Raw genomic sequence first — 26874 nt, 5'->3', positions numbered from 1 at the left:
CCCTGCCTGTCGGTAATGAACACCCGCGGCCCGGCTCAGGTCGCTGGCACGGTGCCGGTCCCCGTGGTAACCAGGACACCGTGGACCGCTTTCCCAGGGCTCCACTCCGCTGCCTGCCCTCCCGTCCCCACCCGAGCAGCCCACGGCACCGCGTGGTACACGGGCAGGATCCCGACGGCCGGGAGGGACAAACCCTTCCAACAGCCCGGTCCCACCGGTCCCTACCTGAGGCCTCTCCGGTCACAGGTCACAGCCCCGTCCCGCTTTGCCGGCGCCTCTCCCCGCGTCATCCGTGCCGGAGTCTTGCGCTGTGGAAGGTGAAAGCCGGGACCTAACGCAGAGTGACAGCTCCCGCTCGTGGGACATTAACCTCGTTTGTCACTCGGCTGTCTCCAGACGCAGACCCCCGGCTCTGGAGCAGATGGCTGCCGTCCCCCTCCGGTCACTCCCTGGGGATCCTCCTCCCGAGGCTCTCGGAGCAGCTGGGGAGGGCTGGGGGACACGCAGGACATGTGTCCCCAGCTGCCACCCCGTCCGTGGGGCCGTGGCTCCCTGGAGTCCCGCCGGTGTCCCCTCTCATGGGGCTGGATGATGCTGAGTCCCCCGGGGTCAGCCCTGCTCTGGATCCTGTCCATGGAATTACTTGGATGGAAACCATAAGGCTCATTACAGCCCACACTGATGAGCACGGGGGAAAGGAAGTGGATTCCAGGGGTTTGTCTGGATGTGGAACAGCCACTGGCCTGCGTGGGTGTACAGGGGGATAAAATTAATAAGAAGTCTAACAAAAATCTCCAGTAAGATTTGGGAAGGTAACTGGGTGTGGGATGGAATTGTGCTGGGTTTAGGCTGTCAGTACTGTCAGGTATTTAATCAGGTGCGACAGGAAATTGAGGAGAACAGAAAAAATGTCTTTATGGAGATATTTCCTGGGGTGCTGTGGTCAACCTGGGGTCTCGGGAGCAGGGAGACACAGCCTGCCAGATGGCTTAAATCTCAAGGAGGGATTTTGCTCATCCCACTCTTCCAGTTGCGAGGTGCTGCGGGCCAGATCCTGCTGAGAGAGGGATCTTGCACTCGGCACGGTGGGTGCGAGGGGCTCAGTGTTTAAGGCATCACTTCTCCTTCAGCAAGGAATTAGAACCATCCCTTTTGATACCCCTCTCTGGGTAATTCGTTTCCTGATGTAGATTTATCCACAGGGATCAGCAGCAGGAGAATTAACAGCCTGACCTCCTTCTGTGCATTCCAGCACGCCGGTAAATCTCTGTTATTAACTTCCAAGGAGCTCTGCCTGCCTGGCCATTAACTGCCCTATTCTCCTCTCTGGGATGGAGGAAAACGTGTCACTGGGGCAAGATCTATGACCTGAATCCTCTTTGCTTGCCTGGCCCTGGAATCCCTTGGGATCACAGGGATGGAGGAATGTTCCTAGGAAACCCCCAGGATGTGCCAGGGGACACCCCACCCGTGGGTCCCTGCTCCCAGCAGCAGGGCTAGAGGCAGAGGGGGGCTTTGGGAGAAAGTTTAGGGAGAAAGTTTTGAGAGAAGCCCTGTTTTCCCCTGCCCACAAGTGGAGCGTGTTCCCAGACTGCATCCTGAACTTTGAACTGATTAGATTTCCAAGAGGGAAGGAAGGATGTCTAATTGTTTAATTTCCACAATTAGAAAAATATTTATCAATAATTAGGAGTGATGGCAGCAATTACACTGGGATTAAAGCCAGGCTACACTTCATCACCCGCCTTTCACTCAGGGACCTTATTTATTTCTTTCACCCCCCAAAAAAATCCATGTACAGCTGTGTTGCTGCCAATAATGAATCATCCTTTTTCACTGCCTGCACAGGACTCATTAATCGATGATGCCAGTGGTTCTAGGAAGGCTGCTGGGCACATTGTGTGGGCACTGGGCTTGGGCAGGAGAAAATTTGATTTCAGTGGGTAGGAAAATGAAGCAGAGTTAAAAATCACAATAGCACTTCCTGTGCCTGTGGTGGAGAGCTCAGCGGTTCAGCCAGCCACACACTCCCCTCCAGACTCCCTGGTAATTTTCCTTCTCATCACTCACCCAAAGCAGGCATGGTTGAGTCCAGGGATCATTTTCCAACAGCTGTTCTTTTAGGATAAAGTTGTACCAATTAATCAAATTGTGTGACCCTCCAAGTTTTCACTCTCAGAGGGAAATGTTGTATTTCCAGGTATTTTTCCTGTCTCAGATGACCCAGAACCACCAGCTTCCATGGTCTGGGGCTCAGCTTCATCCTCCTGTGGAAGCACCAGGGACCTGTGTCTGTGGCACTTTCAGTGTCACCTGGGCACTCTTGGAACATCCCTGACTCTTGGTCAAGCTTTATTTTCAAGCAGCTTTCCACTGAAATGGCTCCTGGTTGTGTCCTTGGGGGAATTCCTGGGGAATGGATTAGCCAGGGCTGCACTACACCCATGCCAGGTGTGAGGAGTGTGCCAATGCCAGGGCACCTGCTCTGCCCCTCTCCTTATCACCTGTGAGCAGGGGTCATGAGTTTTGTCCTGGGCAGGTCTGTGGCTCCTTCAACTCCTCTTGGCTTAAATTTAGAGGAACATCTCGATTGGGGGTTAATGAAGCTGCTGCAGGGAGTTACAAGAACTTTCCCACCGGAGCCAAAGTGTCACCGTCATCCCACGGATGAGTCCCATCATTGCTTGCAGCTCTGCAGTGACTGTTTGAACATGTGTTCCTTAAGTGTTTCTCAAGTGGGTTGTTCCAGGCAGCTCTGATGGGAAAACAATGGGCTGCAGCTTCCAGCTGGCAGATTATTCCTGTTATTTTTGCCATTTGTGGATGTTTCAAAGCTCTCGTGTGCTGTCAGCGCGTGCTGAGATCCAGGAGGTCTGTGTGGAGAAGTTTCAAACAGGAAGTTTGAAGTTCTAAATGTATTATTTTTGAGGACTCCTCAGTGTTCTCAAGGTGTTGTGGTGGTCCTTGGCACAGAGTGAGGTCGGAGCTGTGGGACCAGGGCAGGTTAAAGTGGGGGTTCAAAGGGCTGAGCCTCACAGGGGGGATGGAATTGCCCAACCTCACCAAGAACATCAGGCACAGCCCAGCTTTCCATGATTCCTCCTGTAAAGCCAGAGCCAAGCAGAATAGGAGGATCTGAGGAGCGTTTAAAGCAGTGAGGAAAGATCTCGCAGAGCTGTTGCAGCTGTGGGAGGTAGAGAGGGATGGGAACAGTTGAGGTGAGAGCTGATCACAGGGATTTGTATATCCCAAGGTGTGACAGGGAAGAGAGAGGTGTGAGGGGTGGTGTCAGCGAGGAAAGGCTCAGCTGCAGGCGTCCCGCTCCAGCCGGATGCAGAGGACTTCCACACAGGAAAGGTCAGAGAGAAGCCACTTCCTGCCAGGTTTTTATGACTCTCCTCAGAATTACTGACACAAACTCCTCTGCAATGTGATACATAAATATTTGAGCTATTTTTAGAATCATAAAATTCCAAGATGGTGTGGGTTGGAAGGGATATTAAAACTCATCAGTTGCACCCCGTGTCAGGGCAAGGACACCTTTCACTATCCCAGGTTGCTCCAAGCTCTGCCCATCCTGGCCTTGGACACTTCCAGGGATCCAGGGGCAGCCAATGCTTCTCTGGGAAACCTGTGCCAGGGCCAACCACCCCCACAGGGAAGGATTATCTGTGTACCCAACTTAAACTTTGCCACTCAGTTTGAGGCCCACTGAAGAAGTGGAGGTGCTGTAAGAGCTTTTAGGAAGGAGTACAGTTCATTTGTGACTCTCCACGGCACTTAGTAGGTACTTACAGCTTTTTTCCCTCATAATTGATGCATGTGGCACTTCCTCCTGCTGAAATAGGCCAAGAGGACCAGGCAGCACCGCTGAGCCCGGCTGCTTCATCTGTTTCAGCCTGAGCTGTGTGCAGTGTCCAGTTGGCAGCGAAGATAATCAGCCCAAGGGCAGTGGAAATGCTCATTACAGCACACTTTATTCCTTAGTATTTAATAAGTAATGACTCTGAAAACCTTGGAGCGGGGTCTGTGGCCGTGCCGTCTCCTGCTGTGTTCCTGTCACTGTGGATAAATTAAACTGGGTTGAATCGGGTTGATTTTTGGATGAATACCCACCAAGGAATTTCGAGATGTTGCAAGTTGGGGTTGTTGAGTGGGAGATGCTTCTTTTGCTTGACTTGGTTTTCCTTTGTGAAAGAAAGAAGGAAAGCTGGGCACTGCTTTCCACAGCTCAGTGTGTGCAAAGAAACTGAGTTCTCTGATGTCCCTCAATAAAGTGAGTCTGGAAGGTAGAAACTCCCACAGGGAACAGCTTAGAAAGGAACTCTGAAAGCCCGTGTTTTAGGAGCTGAGGCTCAGCTGGGGCTGGGGAACAGTTGGAGTTACACATGAAGTTCCTGATAGTGGTCAAAAAAATCTTTATTCACTCTGTGAGCAGGGTGATGGATGGCTGCAGATCCAGCAGTGAACCTTCCAAAACGGGCTGGAGTGAGGTTTCTCTGGGAAGAAAACGTTCCCATTAGCTCAGTGCTTTGGCAATTTGTATCATCCGGTGAACTCGTCAGGAATTCACAGCTGGTGGAAGAGGATCATCTGTTCCTGCAGCACCTGGGGCCAGCCGGGCCCTGCACGAGGGTTTGGTGCAGCTGAAGGGGAAGATGCAGCAGGAGGAAGTGGAAGAGGCTCTGCAGACTCTCTGCTTCCCTCTGGAATATTCCCTCTTTATTCTGGGGACAAGGAGAGAACCATAACCTAGGTTCTTAATCCTCCTGAATGCTGGGCTGTGTAATCTGTTACTCTCTCTTTTGTCTTGGAGACCTGATTTTCCTTTCTCCTCATGTCCAGGCTGGAACATTTCAGAAACAGTGAAAGAAATGTGGGGAAAAAAAAAAAGGGGGGGGCGTAATCCTTTTAAATCTCAAAGATCAAATACTTCTGTTAATATCTGCTAGAAATTCCTCACAGAGATTTTGGCATATGCCAGTCTGGCACATAACTCCACCACAGCCACCTGCCATCCTGCCTGGAATTGTTTGCAGCTCCTTTGTGTTGTCTGAGCAGCACAAAGCTGTGGCATGTCTGGTGTCACCACCAAGTAACAGACTCTGCACTAAGCCACGTGACAGACTTCCTTTCTTCCCCATTTAATTAGTTTTCCTTGCATGAACACTGTGTTTTAAGCAGTGCTTTTTACAGTCTAAGGAGTCCCTGAACACCGGAAAACTTAGGGGTGTATGAATGAGGATGTTTTGTTCCAAAGGGAACGAAGGATCCAGGATTGGCAGCTAAAATGAAAAGAACACCACAACACCAAGAATTCTTTCACAGCTGCTCTTTGGCTTTCCAGTCTCTGCCAGTTTAATAGCAGGATTTTGCTCCATACATTCTGGCTCCAGTTATGGCACAGGTCCGACACGTCACCTCATTGTTGGGACTGTAAGTTCCAGGATCACAAACCACTGTGAAGAGAACAGAGTTGGGGTTCCAGCCACTTACCCCCATCTTGGGGGGCCATCAGACATCCCCATGAGCCTTCCCAGTGCCCTGTGGGAGCTCCTACCCTTCCAAAGCTCCTCGAGCCTCTGGCTAAATCCCCCCATCAAGTGCTGCAAGTGCTGCAAAAGAACTTGAAAAATCAGCAGAGAATGTTCTAGCAGTATTTCCAGGAAGGGAATTGTTTCTTATGGGCTCTGATCCTGAGGATTGTCACTCACCAGTGACACCTAGAAGGAAAAAAACCTACTGCACTACTTCTACTTTGCTTGGAAATGCAACTACACCTGTGAATGCACTGACACGCTCCACTGGCTCATTTCCTATCATCACTTTAAAATTATAATGTGAATATCTTCCCAAAGGATGAACAGAAATATCCCTGCTTTTGACCCCAATACTTCCCTACTCCTCCCCAGAGCTCTGTGCCCAGCTCTAATCAGCTATATTTAAATCTATGAGCTATATTTAAATGGATGTATTTTATATTTACCGCAGCAGCTGGCGCAGTTCTGGTGGGTGTGGTGGTTTTTCCCAAAACCTGGCTGACAGCTGTCGATGGGAGTCATGGAGAAGCTGTTGTCCACGTACTGTATTGTAGGAACAACCCGAAACTCGTGCTTCAAAACATGCCTCAGCTGATGGAAAAACTTCCCAATTCGCTCTGCTGCCTGAAATTCAGAAGTATTGGGAGAATAAAAGCATAGTTGGTTGATTTTTGTTGATTTAAATATTTCAGGAAATATTTTCTAGTCCTGATTTCCACACACTGACTTGTCACCTTGATTGGGAGAGTTCCTTGGCTTCAAGGGGCCTGGATTCAGACCTAGGATGTGAGCTGATCTCAGGATTTAATATTTAGAAGGCAGAGAGAACAGATTTTAGAAATTGGCTACAGTAGACTTACTTTAAATTGCATTCTATTGACCAAATCATAAATCAAAAATTTCATTTAGAGGACTGGAAGCTCAATATAAATAATAATGTTTTCCTTCTTTATTATTAGAAGAAAATACAAGCAAGTAATGAGCCTGATATTTTAACTGGGTTTTTTTAAAGCTATTTGTATCAATTTGACTTCTAAACCCATTTTTCTTCCTGAATGGAATTACTTTAAATCCATTAATCATTGCTTACAATATTAATCCCACAAAATCTGGGTAAAGGTGGATTACTACCAGCCATATCTGCAGGAGCTAAGGAAGAGGTGGGTGCTAAAGAGGCAGAGAAGACACGAGGTGACTGACACAGAACCTGTCGGACTCTCCTGTTTGTCACATCTTCACAGTCGTAAAGAACCTCGTGGCAAACTTCTTCCCATCCTGGTGCAAGTGGATTGACTGTGGATGAAGGAAAAAAGATCTTTGAAAAAGAGGGGGAAATGATAGACCAGGTCCTTGTGGTTTCTATCCAGTTACTTCCTTTGTTTTGTAGGAGTCAGAGGTTAACCAATATAAAACTGGGGGGAAATACACAAAGCTGAGCTAATGGAATCATTGTCTCACATGGCAACCTCAGGGTCCTAAAAGGGCTGAAGCTTTATGTAAAATTAAAAATCTTTGGGTCATGAAAATTTCCTAATTTTACTTAGGGAAAAATATCCACAAAACTGCTCCATAAGCTGTTGGATGGCCCCTCTTAGTGTGTGGTGAGAACAGACACAGGAGTGAATGTGGTCAGAGAATTAAATAAGCACCTTCCCTCAGTGTCAAACCACCTCTAACTCAAGGCAGCATCAGGACTGATTTAACTTTTTTGTGAGGTGAAACCACCTCAGTATTGCCATGAGGGAGCTGTGAGGCTCTTGCTTTAGCTCAGTGCAGTTTCCTAGAATCAGGCAAAAAATTCAAGCCTGGGCTGGATGGGACTTTTCACTTGGTCTAGTTGAAGGTGTCCTTGCCTGTGGCGGGGAGGAACTGAATGAGCTTTAAGGTCTCTTCCTACCCAAATCATTCTATGATTCTAAAAGCAGAGTGGTCCCAGAGTTATTAAAAATCAAATACTGAAAACCTAAATGTGACAGTGATATTAGGGCATATTATGGGCTGTCTCCTTCTGACAATCCTCTCTAACCTTGGTAATAACAGCTCTCTCTAGGACTGTAAAAAGTTGAACGCTGAATTTAACATAAAAACTGCGTTTTAGCTCCATCTGTGGGCAACAAAAAAAAAATACAGGGACTCAAAAAAAAAAAAAAAAAAAAAAAATCAAACCCGGAACAACTTTCGGAGGTGCTCTTGACTCTGCTGTTTTTCGGACATCGTTTATAGCACTCACAAGTCGCTCATAAAAATAAACGATCCCTCCCAAACAAGCACTGAAATGGGTTACCTAGAAAATTAACAAACAGCTCATACTGGAGGCCGTTCTTTGGTGTCCTGATAGAGTGGCACTTGTAGAATGACTCTGTGATGTGGCAGGTCAGGTGGGAGATGGTGCTGTTGAGGATTTTTTTTAGCATCTCGATGAACAAGCCGTTGTTCCTCAGCCTGCATCCCGTTGTGCTAAAGCGAACAGACACCTGATAGGCATGCTCAGCTTCCCTGTAGGCTGGGAGGAAATAGCTTGGGTGTGAATCGAGGGTGTAATCACAGATTGAATTTTATGCAGATTATCAGTATCTGAAATATGGGATTTTATTCAAAATTAAATTAATAAATAAAGCACTGCCATCAATTATGTCGCAACATGTTAATCCTTGACAGAGCTAACGCAATACATTTTAGTTTGAAGTACACAGGAACTTTTGTGCTTACTGGAGACTCTATTCCCAATAACAAAAACAAAACCAGGAGGTAAATAGTAAAATGGCACAGAACCAGCGTGTCTGCAAAGCTGTGTGTCTGAAACAGATTGGTGCCAATTATATGCAATTATGGTGCAGGAGTAATTTTATTAATATTTTAAAAGTTAGTGTTTCTCAAGCATTTTTTGGGTTGTTATGTTGTGGGTGAGAAATGATGTTGGTGCAGAGTGGTTACAAGAGGTGAAAGGGGCTCAAATGCAGATCTCAGATAACTCTGGAATTCTTGCAGTTAATTCTGTACCTAAGGGTAGAGATTATTTTATTGCCATATATCCTTGGGAACAGTAATATTAAACTTTTCCCAAAACCATGAAAAGGTGCATGTGTGTCTATAAGTAAAAAAAAAAAAAAAAAAAAAAAAAAATCTATTACGGGATAAAATTTTAACTAATTATTTTGGTGGTTTTTAAATCAAGCCTTGCAATAAACACAAAGTTCACAAGCCCACCAATCTGCAATGGCCATGTGCTTACTCCTAATTTAGCAATCTTACCATAAACCATGAATTTATAGGCCTCAACCATTTCTGTTTCTTCCTGTGTTGTGGTTTCGATGACTTTGTGGGAGAGAGTACAAGTGTAGGCGCCAGACATTGACACCATGAAACCCATCAACATCAGTTTCCCTGTCTCTGTCAGATTCACATAGCTTTGCCCTAAAATAAAAATATTGGATTACCAGAAAAATCCACTTTCTGATGCATTTAGAACGTTTGAAGATGAAATGTTGCTCCTGTGAGTAATGATGCTGGTTCATGTTAGCCTGAAATGGTCTAAAATTTATGACTTTTAGGATTTACTATGAATTTCCTTTTTAGCAAAAGTATTTGTAACTTTTAGAGGGAGAAGGGAAATTGAGTTTAGTGTCAGAACTTGTGGAAATATCTGGCAAAGGGCTAAAAAACCACTGGGGGGTGTGAATAGAAACAAGAAAAATATGTGATATTTTTAGTCTGAACTAACCTTGTAAATCTCTTCCATCTGGACCCGTCCACAAATAGTTGGGATCTATTATTCTTTCCTGAGAAAGAGCCAAATCCATACAGACCAGGAATGGGCTGTTTGTGAACACCTTAACATACACATTCACTGCAATACAGAATCAGGTAAATTATGTAAAATGCTGACATTGAATGAAATCACAAAAAAACAAACAAACAAACAAACAAAAAAAAACCCCGAAAAAACCCCAACCCTAAGTGAAATTGTGTTTAAAATGTATTTTTCCATTTTGGACTTGCAAAGTGCACTATTAAAGATTAATCTCCATTTGCTCTTAATTAATATCATGGAACTGTCCAGAGTGTGGCTGGTGCTGACTTAGAGGGAGACACTCGTGTTCCACACACAAATTCTGGTACAGGCATAAAAAAAGCACCAGATTTTTCAGTGAAACCCTCATTTAGATTTTAAATTTTCATCAGTGCTTACAGCAGCACTATAGGACAAATATATTTCCATCTCCATCCCCCCTTTTTTCTTGTTCCTACACATGCAAGGTTCCATGTGTACTGCTGCTATATAATGATCCCTGGGCTTAAAACCCCAAATTCCAGTAAAAAATAAATCTAGATAGGAAAAAAAGGACAATTTTACCTTCATGCCTGGTGTCACCATAAACTTCATTTTTTCCAATTAAATCAATAGATTGCTCTTCCTTCTGTTCTGCTCTCACTGTAGGGAAAAGTAATTGGAACATTAGAGATCAATCTAAATGTGTGATTTTTATTCTTTTATTTCACCCTGGCTTTTTTCTCCTTTTTGGTTCTTTTGCCTTACTTTTCCTTTTTCCCAATGTTTTTTTGTTAGCAACAAGCAGGAGCCCTTGTTTTTGACCTGTCACTTTTTAATTGCTTTAATGTCCAGGTTGCAAACCTGTCTGGATGTCCTAAGTTCCAGACCAGATGAATCTTCCTCTTCTTCAAAAACCCACAAAAATAATTACAAAATCTGACTGTAAAGTGAAGGTTCTGTATTGTCACCCTGAGCAGGCACAGGGCATGGATTTCCCAGCCCTTTCTCTTCTGGAAAACAGCAGGCTGATGTTGGGCATGAAAGTTTGTGTGACAAGAATCCCCAGGAGAGGTGGAAATTATTGGAAATAGGGTTTTATTTTTCCACACCATGGGCACACTGGGGTGGTCCTGCTTGATTGTTGTGTCCCAGGATTGAGCCTGGGGGACAGTGGGGTGTCACTGGAACCTATGAGAATCCCTCTTACGGGGTTTTAGCTCCCTGTCCCCTCTTGGGGGGCTTCATCATCTGCTCTGAGGGAAGGTTCTATGGGGACATCTGTCCCTGATATTGGTGGACCACAACCTACCAATGGGGTATCAATCAAGCCCACCTGTCCCCTTTTGAGAGGCTTCATCTCCCACTCTGAGGGAAGGTTTTTTGGGTACATTTGTCCCTCACAGTGGAGAGATATTCACCAGTGGGGTATCAATTGAGCCCACCTGTCCCCTCTTGAGAAGCTTCATCTCCCACTCTGAGGGAAGGTTCTGTGTGGACATCTGTCCCTGAAATTGGTGGAGCAGTACCCACCAATGGGGCATCCATCAAGCCCACCTGTCCCCTTTTGAGAAGCTTCATCTCCCACTCTGAGGAAAGGTTTTTTGGGGACATTTGTCCCTCACAGTGGAGAGATATTCACCAGTGGGGTATCAATCGAGCCCACCTGTCCCCTCTTGAGAAGCTTCATCTCCCACTCTGAGGAAAGGTTTTTTGGGGGCATTTGTCCCTCACAGTGAAGAGATACCCACTAATGGGGTATCAATCGAGCCCACCTGTCCCCTTTTGAGAGGCTTCATCTCCCACTCTGAGGGAAGGTTTTTTTGGGATATCTGTCCCTGAAATTGATGGAGCAGTACTTACCAATGGGGTATCCATTGAGCCCACCTGTCTACTCTTGAGGGGATTCATCTCCCACTCTGAGGGAAGGTTTTTGTCCCTCACAGTGGAGAGATACCCATCAATAGGGTATCAATTGAGCCCACCTGTCTGCTCTTGAGAAGTTTCATCTCCCACTGAGGGGAGGTGTTTTGGGGACGTTTTTCCCTCACAGTGGAGAGTTACACACCAACAGGGTGTCACTGGAGCTCACTCTGTCCCCTCTAACGGGGTTTCAGTCTGCCACCCTGAGGGAATGCTCCACAGGGATCCCCCCCCCACCCCACCTCATCAAGCACCACCCTCTGATCCGACCGCCCTCACACCCCACAGATGCCTCCATCTACTTCCCCACCCCCCGGTCCCTTCTCACCCCATCCCGCCGCCACCACCACCACCACGGCCGCCACGCTCAGGAGAGCGCCCGGGGGGCAGCGGGGCCGCCCGCCGCCCCCCGCCATCCTCCCGCCGCCCCTCACAACGGCCGCCGCGGGTGCGAGGGGGCGCTAACGGCCCCCCGCCTCCCGCCGCCTCCATCCCCGCGCGCGCACGGCGCTTCCCGCCCTTTTTGCCTCCCCTCAGCGCTGAGGGCGGGAAGGGTGGGGTGTCCCCGCCGGGGTCCCTCGCTCCCTCGCCCACCCCACACCCCGTCCTTTTTTATACTGTTTAAAAAAAAAACATTCTGTTTCCTCGCCGGCGCTTCGCGGAGATTTTTAAACAGCGTTTCGTTGTGGGGAGGTGTGGTTTTTTTTTTTTTTTTTTTTTTTTTTTTTTTTTTTTTTTTTTTTTTTTTTTAGTTTTCTCGCTTTCAAGGCCCCTGAGGCGCTTGACGGCCCCGGCCACCCCCTCCGCGCCCGTTGTCACCCTTCAGCCCCACATCGCTTCCTCACAGTGCACAGTGAGCTGGTGTTTTTGACTCTAAAGTGTTTTTTTCCAGCTGTGGGACAAGGAGAGGGAAGTACAGGGGGACAAGGTGGGAAGAGGCTCTGTCGTGGCTTTGTCTATCAGTGCTGAAAACCTGCCCTGGGCTATGGAAGGTGTCCCTGCCCATGGAGAGGGGGAGAGGGGGGGAACTGGATGAGTTTTAAGGTTCCTTTCAGCCCAAACCATTCTGTGTTTCTGTCACTTGCTGTGAGAAAGACTGAAAGTAAGAGCTGGGCACATCCTGTGGCTTTTCCTCCTGAGGGGCTGTGAGTACTGGGTGTTCTCCAGCTGCAGGTTTCTGCAGAAAGTCATTACAGGACATGTATTTTTCCACTCAAAAGCAAAAAACATCCCTTTCAGCACCTAAAAGGGATCCAAGAGAGCTGGAAAGGGATTTTGGACATGGGTCCTGAAGTGATAGCACAACGGCTTCAACTAAAAAGGGGAGATTCAAATTGGATATTGGGAAGAAAATCTGCTCTGTGAGGGGGGCGAGGCCCTGGAATGGATTTACCGGGGAAGTTGTTCTTGTAAATGTCCCAGGCCAGGTTGGACGGGGCTTGGAGCAAACTGGGATAGTGGGAGGTATCCCTGCCGTGGCAGGGGTGGAGCTGGGTGGTTTTTAAAATCCAAACTCCTCTAGGATTCCAAGATTCTGCCACTTGTTGTGGCTGAAAGTAAGAGCCGGGCGAATAGCGTTGGCTCGAAAATGAAGCCAAATGCCACAGTATCACTGCAAGCGACTTTCAAGCCAATTACATTTTGTTTTGGAACACTTGCTATGTCTTTGAAACTTTTAAACATGTAACTATTTTGTTTCTAGAGCAGGTGGTACAAAAGCACTCCAGAAGCTGCTGACAGGGCACGGAGGGTCCTCGCATTTGACCGCCTGAGACACTCAAGACCAGAACGGTGGCCAAACCTCTGGAAATTAGCAAAATAGTATTTACTCTACCTACCTACATCACATTTATCACTCCAGACCATGATAGTGTCCAAAAATGATATCACAGTATTTGCATAACAAATATGGAACCAGCAATTATAGGAATAAGAGCTTTTTTACAGACAGCTGTGAAAGTTTTAATGTTTCTATGTAAAAAGAGCATTTAAGCTATGAGTTTCCTTTAATAAGGAAAAAAATAGTAAAAATACAAAAATAAAAGTGTGAAAAAGGAGGTATGGAGTTATCGATGGTAAATAGTTCTAATCAAGCTTTCTTCTTCCTTAGACCAACACATTGACTCAAGTGGTCAGTTAAAGTGTAAGAACTGTGTCAGAGTTTTCATTTTTAATGTCCTTGAGCTGCTGAGCAGGTCAGAACTGGGACCACCTCAGACGATCCCACGTTCCCACATGCTGAATATTTTCAGTTTTACTCAAAGTGAACATTTCATGCTGACACTGTGCAGGCAAAATGATTCACTTTGTAACGTGTCTGCTATAAACGAGTCATATTTCAGCATGAGCAGCCTCAGTTCCTAAGGATGTTTATAGCTCCTTTCAGGTCCTGCACAGCCCATCAGTCCCCAGGTTGCTAATTATTATGAAATAATATCTCTACTATAAAGCTTTGGCTGCAGTTTTGGTTCTTTATAAACTCATAGTCAGTGTCTTTAGCCAAACGACTCATTTATTTTCAATGCTATAATATTTCTAACTCCCAGACTGGTGAATTTTCCTTATAGAATTGTAAGCTTTAGTGGGGGAGAAGGGGAATGGGTTATTTTTAAGAACAGAAAGTGTTGCAGAGAGGATTTAATAGGACAAAATGTGAATTAGGGTACTTACATTTGTGCTTAAAACCTGGATTACTGGGGTTGGTGTTATTTTTGATTTTGGTGGGGTTTTCTGGTGGGTTTTTTTTGGTGGGTTTTTTGGGGTTTTTTTTTTTTTAGTTAATAGAGTATCAGTAGGAGATGATAGAATAAGACAAAAAAAATCAGCAGTTGTAAACTTGATCATGGAGTGAATAGAGATTAAAAAGCTGAATATTTTATCCTAGGAAATATGTAGAAAGATTTCCAGGAGTGCAGTCAGGTAAAGGACCTGTTGAAGGGCTCTGGAGAGCCTGCAGACCACAAGTTCTGTCTCTGATCTTTCAGGTGAGTGATCCAAAGGTGGGATCACACTAAGGAGGGTCACAATTAGCACTGGGGTATTTTTACAAGCTGGGAAAACCAGGCTTGTTTGACTTGTGCCCTTAAAATAAAAACAGAGTGAAGATAAAATCGTTTCTCTGAGGGTAAACATATGGGAAAAGTAGGGATTTAAATCAGAGAACAAATCTGGCAGTAAGGGAAAATGGCCGAGGATAATCCTGGGATGGAAACCAGAGGTTTCTGATTGCTGCACAGCAATCCCAGGACTTCCTTAAAATTTGTAGAACCAGGAAACCTGCCTAATTATTAAATGACTTTGGAAGGGGATTACAGAGATTGTCTGGAATAGCCAAGAATTGCTTGATTATCCCACTTTTTTTTTTTTTTTACACATTTCTAGAATCTTTTTTCCAAGCAATGGAAAAGCAACAGTGCAAGAAGCAGCCGTTGGCACCACACAGGAAGTGAGTAGGAGAATCATGTTTCCATGTTGTTATCCTGCTCCTGATCTATGATAATTTTCGCTTGCCGCCTTTGGGTTTAGATCCAAGTGATGAGCTCAGATCCCGATTTCACTTCTCACTTCATTAACTGGTTTTGGGCCTGAAGTGACCTCTAAATGTCACCTGATGCTGCCCCCTGCCCCAGCAGGAATATTCTGCACCTGGTCAGGTCTCTCAAAGCCCCATTCAAGGCCCAGTGTGGAATGAACCTCTTTTTGGAGTCTGTACTAGAGGACTTTGAAATTCATATTTGTTTTATTTTATTGAAGAACTTTGTACTTTGATTTTCTGCTAACCAGAAAACACTGTTTTCTTAAGAAAACCATTTCAACCTAAGTTCTCTTTACTATTATCTCAGCCATTTAACTTTTAACACGCAGTCCGAGTTGTGCCCATTCTGGGGACAAAAGTGCCTGGGGGCTCCCCCGATCTCCCAAAACCGGCGCTGTGCCCTCAGCCGCCTGCCCTGCCGCTGCCCTTCCCGAGGGGCGGGAGTCCCTTGCGAGCGGCACCAGCTCCAAGGCAGGCGAGTCCGGACCCGGGACCGGGACCGGGACCGGGTCGGCTCCTCTCCCCGCCACCCGGCGCCGCTCTCCGCCCGTCGAGCGCCGAGCACCGAGCCGGATGTCACGGTGACGGGCGGGAGGCGAGGCCGGTGCGCTCCGCTGGCAGTCCCGAGCCCGGGCGGACAGGTGGAGCTGGGACCCGCGAACGGAGCATGGAAGGTGAGAAACGACCCCGCTCTTACCCCGGACCCTCTGTCCCGCCGGGGCCCGCAGCGGCTCCATCGCCCGGGGGCTTTCGGCCACTTCTTCAGGGCTTTCTGCCAGCAATTCGCAGCCTCTGGAAAAAAAAAAAAAAAAATCTAATCGCGTGTAGCAATTAAACGGGAAACGAATGGGGCTTTTTGCCCTCTCTCTGTTTAATTTCAGGGATACCACAAAGCGCGTGATGAAGCCAGGGTTTAGAGCATGCTTTATCTGCTGTTCGTATTCCGGGGTTTAACGAATTCAAGGATGTCTTCTTTCTTTTCACCTGTAAAACATGCCCATAATATTCAGAGCCAGCAAAAACCGATCTGGGAATTAATATTGGGTTCTGGAATAATTACCTGTCATAGAAAAGCAGTATTTCTGGTGTTTTTAACAATCCTGGCAAAGAAGCTTTGCAAAGCATCACTTGGTTTCTTATTTCAAAGGTGGAGATTCTTACTTCAGCTCAGGGCTTTAAGCACTCCAGTTTAGATTCTACTCTGTTTCAATGAACTTGAGGGTTTTGGTTACTTTAAGTTAGCTGCAGATGCCTATTTAAAAATGCATTTTCCTTTGCTGAAGGCTTTTTAAATATTTTCCTGTAAATAATCACTCATTGAATCTGACTGAATTGAGAATGTTGCTGTTGGAGAGAAGTAACTAATGATTTGAAAGAATGGGTTGGAGGGCACTTCGGCACTTAAAAATGCAGCTTCATTTTCTTGATGAGTTTGAATCGCTGTCTTTTTGGAAGGGAAAGTTTGTGAGGTGTGTTGGAATAGTGTGCAATTAGAAAATAACAGCGTTTCACTATAACTGAGGTTATCTAATCAGTCCTTTCTTCGGTGTTCTAATTTCTTGTGTGATCAAAGTGAATATGGAATTATGGAAATGATCCTTCAGGTTTTGTGTCTGTACTTGAGGATGATGAGGATCCATTAATGTGCCTGAGGGTGTCGGATTGGGGGGTGAAGTTGTAATGCATTATCCTTGGATACAGTAACTTTCAGGAGTGCTTCCATAGGTCATGGACAAATCTCTGTGCCCTGAGGACAGAGGGATAACACGGCTGACTTGAATTTTCCACACCCAGTGTGTGGAGGTTTGGTAGGGGCTCAGAGGAGCAGACAGGCCCTGGCAAGAGTGGGTGTTTGAACCAAAATTTGTTGTTAACTTGATTGTATTTCTCAGTGAGTGTTTTGGTTTTGTGACTACCAAAAGAACTGTCCAGCTGGAGCTGTCAGCTCCAGGTTCTGGGCTCGGATCAACAGGTTGGATCAGGAGTTGGACTTTGATGATCCTAGTGGGCCTCTTCCAACCCAGGGTAGTCTGTAATTCAGGATATCCTATAATGAATCACGGAATTATTCCACTGGGTTTAGGAGGTTGTATGCACCAATATGAGAAAAATATCCTTAATTATACACTGCTGATCAGTGTATAATATCAGTGCTGATCAGGATTTCTTCCCAAAATGACGTGTGCACTTAAAATGCCCGTGATGCTTCACACACTGCATGGTGTTTAAGAGCAGCAAAGTATCAGAGGCCCCATAAAGAGTTTTCTTGGCCCAGGTGCCTTCTTCAGAAAGCCATGGAGGCTGTGGGTGATGAACAAGTATATTCAGTGGAGACATCAGCTAGAATTTCTCTCCTTAATGGCTCAGTGTGGGTTGAAGGTGAAAAATTTGTTGGGATGGAAGAGGTTGAGTGGTGTACATAGTGAAGGCACTGACTTCTGACAAGGAAAGTGTCTTTCTGCTCCATATACTGTGATGGAAGGACTAAGAGCAGATGGGACTTTCAAGGGTATCTCCTGCCCTGTGCTGTTGAGCTGAAAAGTGCAGCCAGCAGGAAAAAGGCAGCATTCTGGTTTCATTTTGGGGACAAACAGGTGAAATTATAATAATTCAAAATATATCTCCCATTCTGTATTAAGGACAGAAAGGAAACAAGGTCATCAGTGATTTGAAAAATATCCATTTTTGGCAGGTTAAATTTCTGGTTGGCTGTTCTGGTCAAATACCAGGATAAAGTATGAATAGTGTTGCATACTAAAATACCACAGCACTTTTTTAGCAAGTTATTTGAATATTTTGGCTCCCTTTGCCTATTGGTGTAGAGCACAGGATGGCCAAGGATTGGTTTCGAAAGCACATGAATTTTACTTCTCCTTTGTAAATGCACATTGTGCCTCAGCTGCAGCACACAGAGACGGGCGTCCTCTTCCCATGCACCCCAGCCAGTGGAGCTCTTTGAAGCTTGGGAAGACAAACGTGTTCTGTAAGTGATTTCCTGCCTTGTGTTTTTCTGAACATTTGGTAGAAAAATAACCTTATTGGTATAGAATCAGGGGTGGAATCTACCCACATGTTCTCCTGTCACCATGAAGGACTTAGGATAGTCAGGAAAGAGATCTGAGGTTAAATATGAAGATACCACTAAGGCTCTAAGAAGCTTCTGGAGACTGATGCTGTAAAGAAACCAGGTGCTGGTGAGGGGAGGCTGGAGGCTTGAAAGTGAGACAAAGCCCAGGACGTTTCTCAAGCAAGAAGAGAAACATTCTATGGTGTGTCATTGTTCTTATCTCTTCCAAAGGGTTACCCTGCCCAGCAGCCATCATGGGCGTGCAACTGTTGTGTCCAACAAAATATTAATAAATTCACAGACTCCATCTCAGCAGCAAGGAGATGAAGGTTTGAGGAGGCTGGGCAGGTCCTGCTTGGCTCTCTCAGGGTTCAGGCAGTGCCATTCTCCAGCAAGTCGTCCTGCACCTTCCAGGGAAACCTGAGGAATCCAATGGTTTCTAAAAATATATAGTTATCCGGGAATATATCTAGAATTATTGGAATTCAAACAGTCATGTAGGGGTTCTAGACTTTTCTTCCATGACCTCTGGGAGCTCAGGGGAATGCAGAATTGCTGCCAAGGTTTCAACTGCACCTCGGGGTTTCAGCCTGGGGCTTTGACCCCCACCACCCAAATGGAGCAATGCAGGGATTCCGAACGCAATTAAAACCAAAATCAAATGTTGCAGAATAAGGGAGATTTCACTTAATTATGTGCAGAATTACAAATTGTGTAATTGAAGTGTCTGTATTCATGGAATCACAGAAGGTTTTGGGAACATTTCCAGGAATGGGGCAGACACAGCTTCTCTGGGCAACTTATTGCAATGTAAAGTTAAAATCAATATTAGAGAAAATTTTGTTCATTTACCTAGCACTTACTGATGTTTTCTCATCATTATTTACTGTACCAATTGGCCCATTTGTTTTTTGTTTTTTTTTATACCTCAATTTTCTTGGCATAATAGAATGAAAATGAGAAATTAAGGGCTATAACTATACAGTTCCTTGATCTTTCTTATTTCCTTAAAAATAACAATTCCGTAAATATCTGAACTTTTTGTCATTAATTCTGTGACTATCTTTATGATGCAAGGCCTCTATTTTGTTGCACACATTATCCCCCCCTCTATTCATACAGTTTTTTTGGAGTACCTCTTCTGATACCATGCTGCCTCGCTGGAGAGTTACCAGAGCTTTATATTTTAACGTTGCAGAGACCACAAAAAAGTTCCATATGCAGAGGAGGTAAAAACAGATAATTATGGGGTAAATGTCACCCGTGGTTAACACCTCATGCCCGCTGCCTGGGTGTTTCTGTTATGTAACTGCCAGGAAGAAATTTTCCTGGTCCAGAAATTATTAATTTTTAGGTTCAAAGCTGATAAAAGCTTTCATGGCATGTAAAAAATAAAGAGGGGGAAAAAACTACAGGAAAGAAAGGAGGAAGGAAGCAGGTAACTGTGTCTGTGTTAAGAATTCAGCCTCCTAACAATGGAATCTCAAGGCAGGGAGGCCTTGAGTAAAGACATAATGGGACAGCTCAGGACTGTGCCTCCAGTTCAACTCAACAGCTGAACTTTGGGCACTGGAGTGGGGAATGGGAATATCTGCAGCTTGTGCTGGCTTCAGAGCTCTGCTGAGCCCCCAGCACACTGGGAAACCGGGCTGCACGGGTAGTCGTCTGAAAAAATTGTTAGAATTCCTAGCATTTGATCCCTTTTGGAATTTCTCAGTGGGAATTAGACTTGCATTCCCATGAAAACCAAGCAGATCTTGTGGAGACAATGGGGGTTTCCCTTTGTGTTGGAAAAGGAATGTAAAAATATCTTTGTGCTTTAGAGAAATTAACTTCATACAGAGCTACTACGGCTGCACTGTGCTCACAGGGTACTAGATGAGTAAATCAAAAGCATAAGGTACTCTGTTCTATAATTTTTGAAGTTAGAAAATCATACTTAATCCTGTTTCTGGGCACAGGCTCAGGATATAAAGAAGTGCTCGGGATATAAAGAAGTGAAGCACAATATTAATTTGGTTTTTATTTCTTTAAAATGTTTTCTTTTTTCAATTTTACTTTCAGCCAGGAAAACAGGAGTTTTTAAGATTGTAACAACCATGTTGTGATCTGTTCTAAATATTAGACACCTCAGGCTGCTTTTCTGTTTTTTGCAGATTCACAGCCCGGGATGGATCTCAGTAACCCTCAGGAACAGCCCATAGCTGCAGGTACTGTGCTGTTCAGTTGTGTTTGTCTTCCACCCTCTCTTGACAATTTTATATTTAAATGGAGAAAAAGACAGGAATTGCAGCTGGTTTAGGGTCCCAGGACACTGAATAACAGTCAAAAGTATAAAGAGTGCCATTAAAGGCAAAAAAAAAGTAAATTTTAGAGATTAAATAAAACCATGGAAGTTCACTATAATACTGGAAAATTATAGTGAAGTGGGAAAAAAGGACTGTATAGGAGGAACGGAAATATTATCAGGAGAAAGCTGGAAGTTTTGATTAGGGAAGCAAGAATAATACAATTCTCTTGGTTGACTGCATTTCTAAAAATATGAAAACAAACCTCCTGAGTGAGTTTGACAAGTGTTTCACTTTCTTGTTAATCAAAAAGTCTAGCCTCTTTTCAGCTCAAATGTAATATTTAGCTTGAGAAGGATCAGAGGTGTTACCATCCAGCTGTCAGTAGGTCAAATAATTTACCAGCAATTTCACAGTATTACTTTAAATTTAAAAAATTCCTATAATGTTTGGAAAAATGCAGTCTGTTTTTTTATGAAATATTGATTTGAAATTTACAGAAATACATATAATATGGAGCTAGTTTGCATTGTGGGGTTAATGAAAGAGGCTTTATTTGAAACACTTTACCCGAATAAATTTCACTACAGTAAAAAATGTGTCTTTATTTCCGAGTAGAGAGGCTGGGATCTCTGAGATGCTGGTCTGCATGATAATGTTGATATTTAAAAATACACACATGGAATAAGCAGAGAAGTGCAAGTGGGTTCAAAGAGGCCTTGATTACATGTGCTTGAGCAGTTTTCTGGCCTAAGGCCAGAATGATTAATATTTTGCCCAAAAGAACAAAGTGGAGCTGTGATTCCTTTGCCTTGCTCCAAGGAGCTCCATCCCTGCTCGCAGCAGTTGTCAGAACACCTATGATAGAGTTAGATATCCAGGATTTTATTCCTGCTGCTATTTAGAATAATCTCCATAATATTTAGATCTGAGAAAAAGCTGAAAATGTGTTCCAGGTGTGTGTGAGTTTGTGTAGGATTTTGGGAAGTGAAATCATTCCCCAAAGTGCAACCAGTGCACCTGTAGAAATAACATTGTGGGTACTGTCAGCAGTGCAGGGAGTATGCAGGTGCTTATTTTGTGGAAATCACCTGGAAATATTCTTGGAGAATAAACAGTTAATTATTTTTTGCCTTTTTTTTTTTTTTTTTCCAGTGGAACAAGAGGATTTGACAGACTGTAATCTGAACAAATCCCAGGAAATGGAAAGCATGGATAATGTGGAAGATATGAAGGAACACAATCAGTCTAATGAAGAAGCAGGAGGTAAAGTAGAGTTGGAATTCTGATAAATAATAGTTGTATTTTATCTTTTTATTAATCTGATTATGCTATGAGAGCATGCCTTTAAAAGGAATTGCAATACAATTTATTTGGAGCATTTCAACACACTCTAAAGAGGAGCAACACTTTTCCATCAGGGAACCTCACGTGCATTTTAGCAAGGTCAGTTTTACGGGATCTGTGAAATATGGATGGGAAGATAAAAGAGCAAGTGCATCTGGTGAGCCTCTAATGTGTGTGGTAACAAATTCCTAAGAGCAGTTTGCATAGGCAAATCCTATGTTAGGACTGCAATTTTAATTTGTGCTGCTAAGTACTTTCATACCTAAAAAATAACTTGATAATTTATTCCTTTTTTTGAAAGAAAGAACAAGTTATCTCAAATTCACAGGACCACTCAGACCTGTAAAATTCAAAATTGTAGCAGCAATGCTGTATTTTAAACTGGGGATGAAAGGGAGGTAGGTCAATTTCCATGTTCTTATAGGTCTGAGAGAAAACATAGGGATTAACTGAAATAGTAAGCTAATATGTACTGTCTTTGAAAACCAGCAGGCCTTCTTCTTCATTTATAGATAGAAGGTAACAGCAGCAGCTCCTGAAACTTGGCAATCTTACAGAGCTCAGGGGTTTACATGTGTTGAGTTTCTTCTGTGCTGTAGAAGCTCCTAAACTGAAATCTCAGCATTAACAACAGTTCCTGCCCATGATCTGAGAGCGCTCACCCGTGCCAGGGGCCTCAGCCACAACCAGTGAGGAGTGTGCCTGGTGGAGGATGTGGGGCACGTGTCCTGGGGACAGCACACACGGTGTCACCAATTTCACAGGGCCTTCCTGTGACACGGCTCCATGGCAGTGCAGCAGCATCAAGGGAAATTAGGGCTGTGGCTTTGGGTAGGAGTTTGTATCACATGAATCAAGTAAATCACGAAAGAATTATGTGTTTTGGCTGTGCAAGTAGCTTTGGTTGTTCCCTCTAACGTTAACGTGATTATTTTTCAGAGGTTATTAAAGACCAAATGTTTTTATTGGTTAACAAATTGCAAGCAAACATAAAACACTCAAGGGAGTGGTGAGATGAATCTCACTCAAGGATCTACAATACCAGTATCTGCAACTGCTGGTGTCTGGCCTTTCTGGACAATTTATGGAGAGACATCACACAGGTTTTCTGACCAAATTTGGGTGTCTGGATTAGGATGAAAAGCCTTGTGTCCCCAGAGCAGCAGCTGCTTAGCAGGACTCTGCAGTTGAGATTAGCTCATTATAGATGTCTGCAAAATAGAGCCTGCCTTGGGCAGGTGAGTTCTGCTCTGCTTACCCTAAATACAGAAGTTTAATAGAATAGACACAATATGTAAGACTTAAGCATTTTCTACATCCAAGGCAGCTGATCTCTCAGATCCCACAGGACATAAAATATTCACAGCCATGCTCCAGCTGTTTGTCCACCCCTTGCACCAATTCCACTCTCACTAGCTCGCTTCTCCCTGTGCTTCCCCAGTGTCCCAGCCCTTCACTCCACCTGCTCACTCAGCTGTGGGTGCAGGAAGCCAGGACAGGGTTTCTTTCCCAATCCTCCCAGTATTGGCCACCTGAGAGGATTTGCTGTAGCTTCTTCCCACCTTCCCTTTCCAGGAGCCATGTCCATACTGTTCATATGCAGTGTCCAGGCATGAAGTAAGTCCTTTTCCTATTCTCTGGCTGCCCTGTGCCTGCAGTACCATTTCTCACCCTCTTTTCCATACATTTAAGTCAGGAACAACTTGGATGTATGAGAGACTGTGTCAGTACAGCTCTTACCATTCATTTTTTATATTGCTGCTGATCTCTTAAAGTCTCTTTGCCATTTGTTCTGGAATGCAAACACTGAAAATTTACATCTCAAAGACAATGCTATAAATATCAATAAAACATCATTCCCCTCCAGCAGCCTCCCTTACCATTAGAGCTCATTCATTATAAAGTGAGTATGAACCTTCAGTGCCCCATTCCTTGCTGCTCACTGTAGGAATAAAGCCACAACTGCAAGGGGAAAGCTGCTTCAAATGCACAAAAAAAGGTACCTCATGTGAAATGTCACAAAATAAAATATATATTGTGCTTGCTTCAGTGCTTCACACACTGTTTTCTGCAGTCATTCTGATACCGGAAGCACAATAAATCTTAAATATTTATGCATGCTGTGCTAGTACTCCAGGCTGTGCAACGATCAGTAGTAGGTGCACTTAAATTTCCTCCCAACAACACCAGTTCAGTTGCTGTTGGAGACTGAAATTCACAAATAATCTCAGCTTTCATGTCATGCCCTCTATAAAATAGCAGCAGCTCTGTTAGTCCCTGAGCAGTCCTTGTGGGTCACTAACTACTGTCTGACTTCTATAAATGAAACCACATTCTGACAGTGCTGTGCTAGTGGGAGGATTATCTTTTGGGGATCACTAACCCTGGTAAAATGAATATATAATATTCTCCAGGATCACAGAATAGAAATATCATCAGTATTGGTGGTGGCTTTTGGAAAAAGGATTATGTCCTGCCTACACCTGAAAAACCTATTAGTTAATAAAAACCAAAGAGCTCTTTATTTGGCACATTGACACCATCACTAATCCCCTCATTTTATATCGAATTTAAATAGAAATAATGAAAAATGCTTAAGTGATTCTCATAAATGTTAATCATGTTTGTGAGTGAGCAATTCCACTCCAGCACCTTCCCAATTCATCGCTGATGACAGCCTGCGACACAGAAATCTCTCCTTTTTCTCTCCTGAACCCCCACACGATCCGTGCCCCCGGGGTTTGTTCCATCTGCTGAAGGCCATCATGGGAACACGAGGCCACTGACTCATGGAGAGAGATCAGGCCTTCGATAACCTGCTTTCCACGGCCTTACTATGCCTGTAACATGTTTTTCTTCAGCACAATTATGTCTGGTTTTTCCATGTCTTGTCAGCCATCCATAGTGAGTAGGAATCTTCCAGTTTCTTGGACTATGTGTTTTTGTGATTCTTGCATTATTCATAAGTGACACTGTGAGTATGTTGTGGGGAATTATTCTGAGGCTTTGAGCAGAAGCTGGACCTGTTTAGTCTAGATATTGCATGACTTGGTTTGGTGGAGCTTTTTATGCTAAAAGTCGTGCTGGGATCCTTTTAAAATCTTACAGACAGTTAATAAAAGCACTAAGTTAATGTATAGGGTTGAAACACCATCACTGGAGCTCATTTGGTATGAAAAAAAATCCACTTTTCCAGCAAGCAGTTTTGTATTTGTACTTCCCTGAGCCTGTGCAAACACACCAGCTTGTGGTGTTTTTTTTATGTGTGTCCTGACACAGGTGAGATGCCATTCCATGGAAACAACTCAACTTGTCCTACTCCACCCCACTGTTAAACAGGCTTCCATGATGATCAGTGCTAAGTATCGGGCAAACAATTAGGCAGCAGGCTATAGTAAAATGGTAATTAAAAGCTTGATGGGGAAGAATGAAAAAAGAAGAAACAAAACCCCCTTTTCTTGCCTCAAGGGACTGGAAGCTGCACGCTGTGGTGCACATGGTGTATGCTTGCCTGCAACCATAAAAATACACCGTTCCCATGGTGCTTCCTGTGTCTAGTCTGAAAGACACAAGCAATGAGAGCAGGGGGGAAGCTCTTGATTTCCCCTGTTTCTTTATGTGCCCCTAACACTGTTACCTTTGGTGGCCAAAGCTGACACATCTTTAATTTAAAAATTAAATTTAAAAAGCCGCGTTCCTTCCTCTGGGAGTCGCAGTCAAGCATGAATGTTTAATTATGTCTTAATTCTCTCAGCTGTTGAGGCAGACAACTTTTGGGGTGTTATGAATGTCAGCGAGCTTTCATGGTTGTGAGCTAAAAAGAGATAAAAGCCACACTTGTGGTTTATGGATGTTAATTGCTGCTGCACTGAGGTGTGCCAGGGGGGCGGTTGAAAGGCTGGAGTGAGGCAGGAGAGGTGACAGAGCCTCACTGGGGCGCTCAGCGAGGTTCCAGCGGTGCTGCAAGAACACGCACTTATCTGCCTGGAAAGGAAGTGCCGTTTTTTATCAGAATATTTCATCTCCCAAGCCCAGCTCGAGCCCCGGCGCTCATGGGACTTGGGGTTATCTCACAACATCAGCAGAAGTTCACTGCAAGGGGATTTCTGTAGTGTTAAACCCAACAAGGATCCTGTGCTGAACGGGTCGGGCTTCTCTGGGGGGCTCTACTGGGACTGAAAGCCGCGTTTTCCTTATCAACAAACGATCCTCTTGACTTTGTTTGAACTCTTCAGACTGTGCCGTCAGCGGCAGGAATGCTGCCAGGCACGCTCGGTGACATCAACGGGGCGGTGGTGTCACCCAGCCTGTAAATGATTGACATCAGCTGGACTATCCTGAGCACTCAGCACTGACACAGACATTCGGATACTCTGATTGCCTGGAGATAATCAGAAAGTGCAGCTATTTCTCATTCTAATTAACCCATTATAGTGATTAGAAAATAGAATTTACTTTTGAGATATCCTGACTCCCAGTGGAAGCTTTGAGACAGAACAAGGGCTGCAAAGAGGATGGATGCATAGTTATTCAATAGATTATAGCCTTCAATCCATAACTTTTAAAACTCCCTTTTTTCCCCATTTGTTCTACAATGTGCATCTTGGATCCATAGCAAAGAATTCCCTGAAATTACAGGTGAGAGAAATATTTATTCCTTTGGCATCGAAATAAAATCTAGTCCAAGACAGATGAGTTGTGATCCCACCCTGCTCCCCCCCAGCAGAAAAGTGAAGATGCAGAAAACGGCTCTGGGAACTCAAATCACATGTTATTGTAGGAAATAATCTATTTTTAGAAAGACAGATTAGTGAAAAGGAAATCAGTTAATGGGGATGAGTCACATTTTGCCCCCAAAGCAGGCTGTTCATTTGGCACAAAATGGGAGTTGAAGGGACAGGTTCACTGTTGATTCTGCTGGAAAAGTTTCGAGAAAGGGAAACACATCCACAAGAGTCGAAACTTTGCTAAAATATATACAAATAGTTCCCTGAGCACTGGAATTGATGGCACTTTTGTCTCGCTGCTGACTGACTTTTAACTGAACTATGCAGAGTTTGCACCGGGTGCTCGGTGCCTGTTTCACCTGGAGCTCCCCGGGCCGGCGTTACCGTGTCCTCAGCGCCGTCTCCCATCACGCTGCATTCGCTCCAGTTCTTGTTCCGGCTTTAGTTCCTTCTCCTGCTCTGCAGGAGCGTTAGAACTCGGTAAATTCGGAGCTGTGCTCCCGTGGAGCAGCGTGTGGCTGCGCTCACCTGCCGTGCGTGCCAGCCCCGCTCCTCTCCCGTGTCTCTCCCGGTGCAGGAGCTCCACCTCCAGGAGCGGCTCTGGGAGCTGCAGGTGCTCCCGGACGGGCGCTTTGAGCGCTCCTGGTCTTCCAGGGAGGGTTGGATTTGTTGTGCAGA

The 26874-nt window shown here is 44.7% G+C and overlaps 2 protein-coding genes across 10 annotated transcripts in view; one reads left to right on the top strand and one right to left on the bottom strand.

Annotated features, from left to right (window-relative positions):
• ZPBP2 (zona pellucida binding protein 2) lies at window positions 1–26858 on the bottom strand. Of its 4 annotated transcripts, none has more exons than XM_085561848.1 (9): window positions 26725–26858; window positions 15465–15559; window positions 9895–9972; window positions 9262–9387; window positions 8793–8954; window positions 7825–8043; window positions 6748–6833; window positions 5987–6164; window positions 1–5459 (listed from the first exon to the last, which is right to left on the bottom strand). In XM_085561848.1, the coding sequence occupies exons 2-9, from the start codon at window positions 15502–15504 to the stop codon at window positions 5359–5361; spliced, it is 990 nt and encodes a 329-aa protein (XP_085417974.1). In that variant the 5' UTR covers window positions 15505–15559; window positions 26725–26858; the 3' UTR covers window positions 1–5358. The 4 variants fall into 4 exon arrangements, with proteins under 4 accessions (XP_085417974.1, XP_085417973.1, XP_085417972.1 ...); XM_085561847.1 differs by having other exon boundaries at window positions 26581–26731; XM_085561846.1 differs by lacking the exons at window positions 15465–15559; window positions 26725–26858 and adding an exon at window positions 11561–11648.
• The window catches only part of IKZF3 (IKAROS family zinc finger 3), a 34681-nt gene continuing 23109 nt past the window's right edge, over window positions 15303–26874 (top strand). Inside the window, exons 1-4 of one of the 6 annotated variants that reach the window (XM_085561842.1) lie at window positions 15365–15441; window positions 17667–17750; window positions 19991–20044; window positions 21278–21388. In XM_085561842.1, the coding sequence (XP_085417968.1) occupies window positions 15435–15441; window positions 17667–17750; window positions 19991–20044; window positions 21278–21388 (256 nt within the window). In that variant the 5' untranslated portion in view covers window positions 15365–15434. Of the gene's footprint in view, window positions 15442–17666; window positions 17751–19990; window positions 20045–21277; window positions 21389–26874 lie in introns of all 6 variants that reach the window. The other 5 variants (XM_085561845.1, XM_085561840.1, XM_085561838.1 and 2 more) reach the window with 5 other exon arrangements.

The sequence above is a fragment of the Lonchura striata genome, chromosome 27 (genome assembly GCF_050655825.1).
Source record: "Lonchura striata isolate lonStrDom1 chromosome 27, ASM5065582v1, whole genome shotgun sequence".
NCBI lineage: Eukaryota > Metazoa > Chordata > Aves > Passeriformes > Estrildidae > Lonchura > Lonchura striata.
Note: the sequence above shows the minus strand (reverse complement) of the source record. Positions and strands in the feature narration are given on the sequence as shown.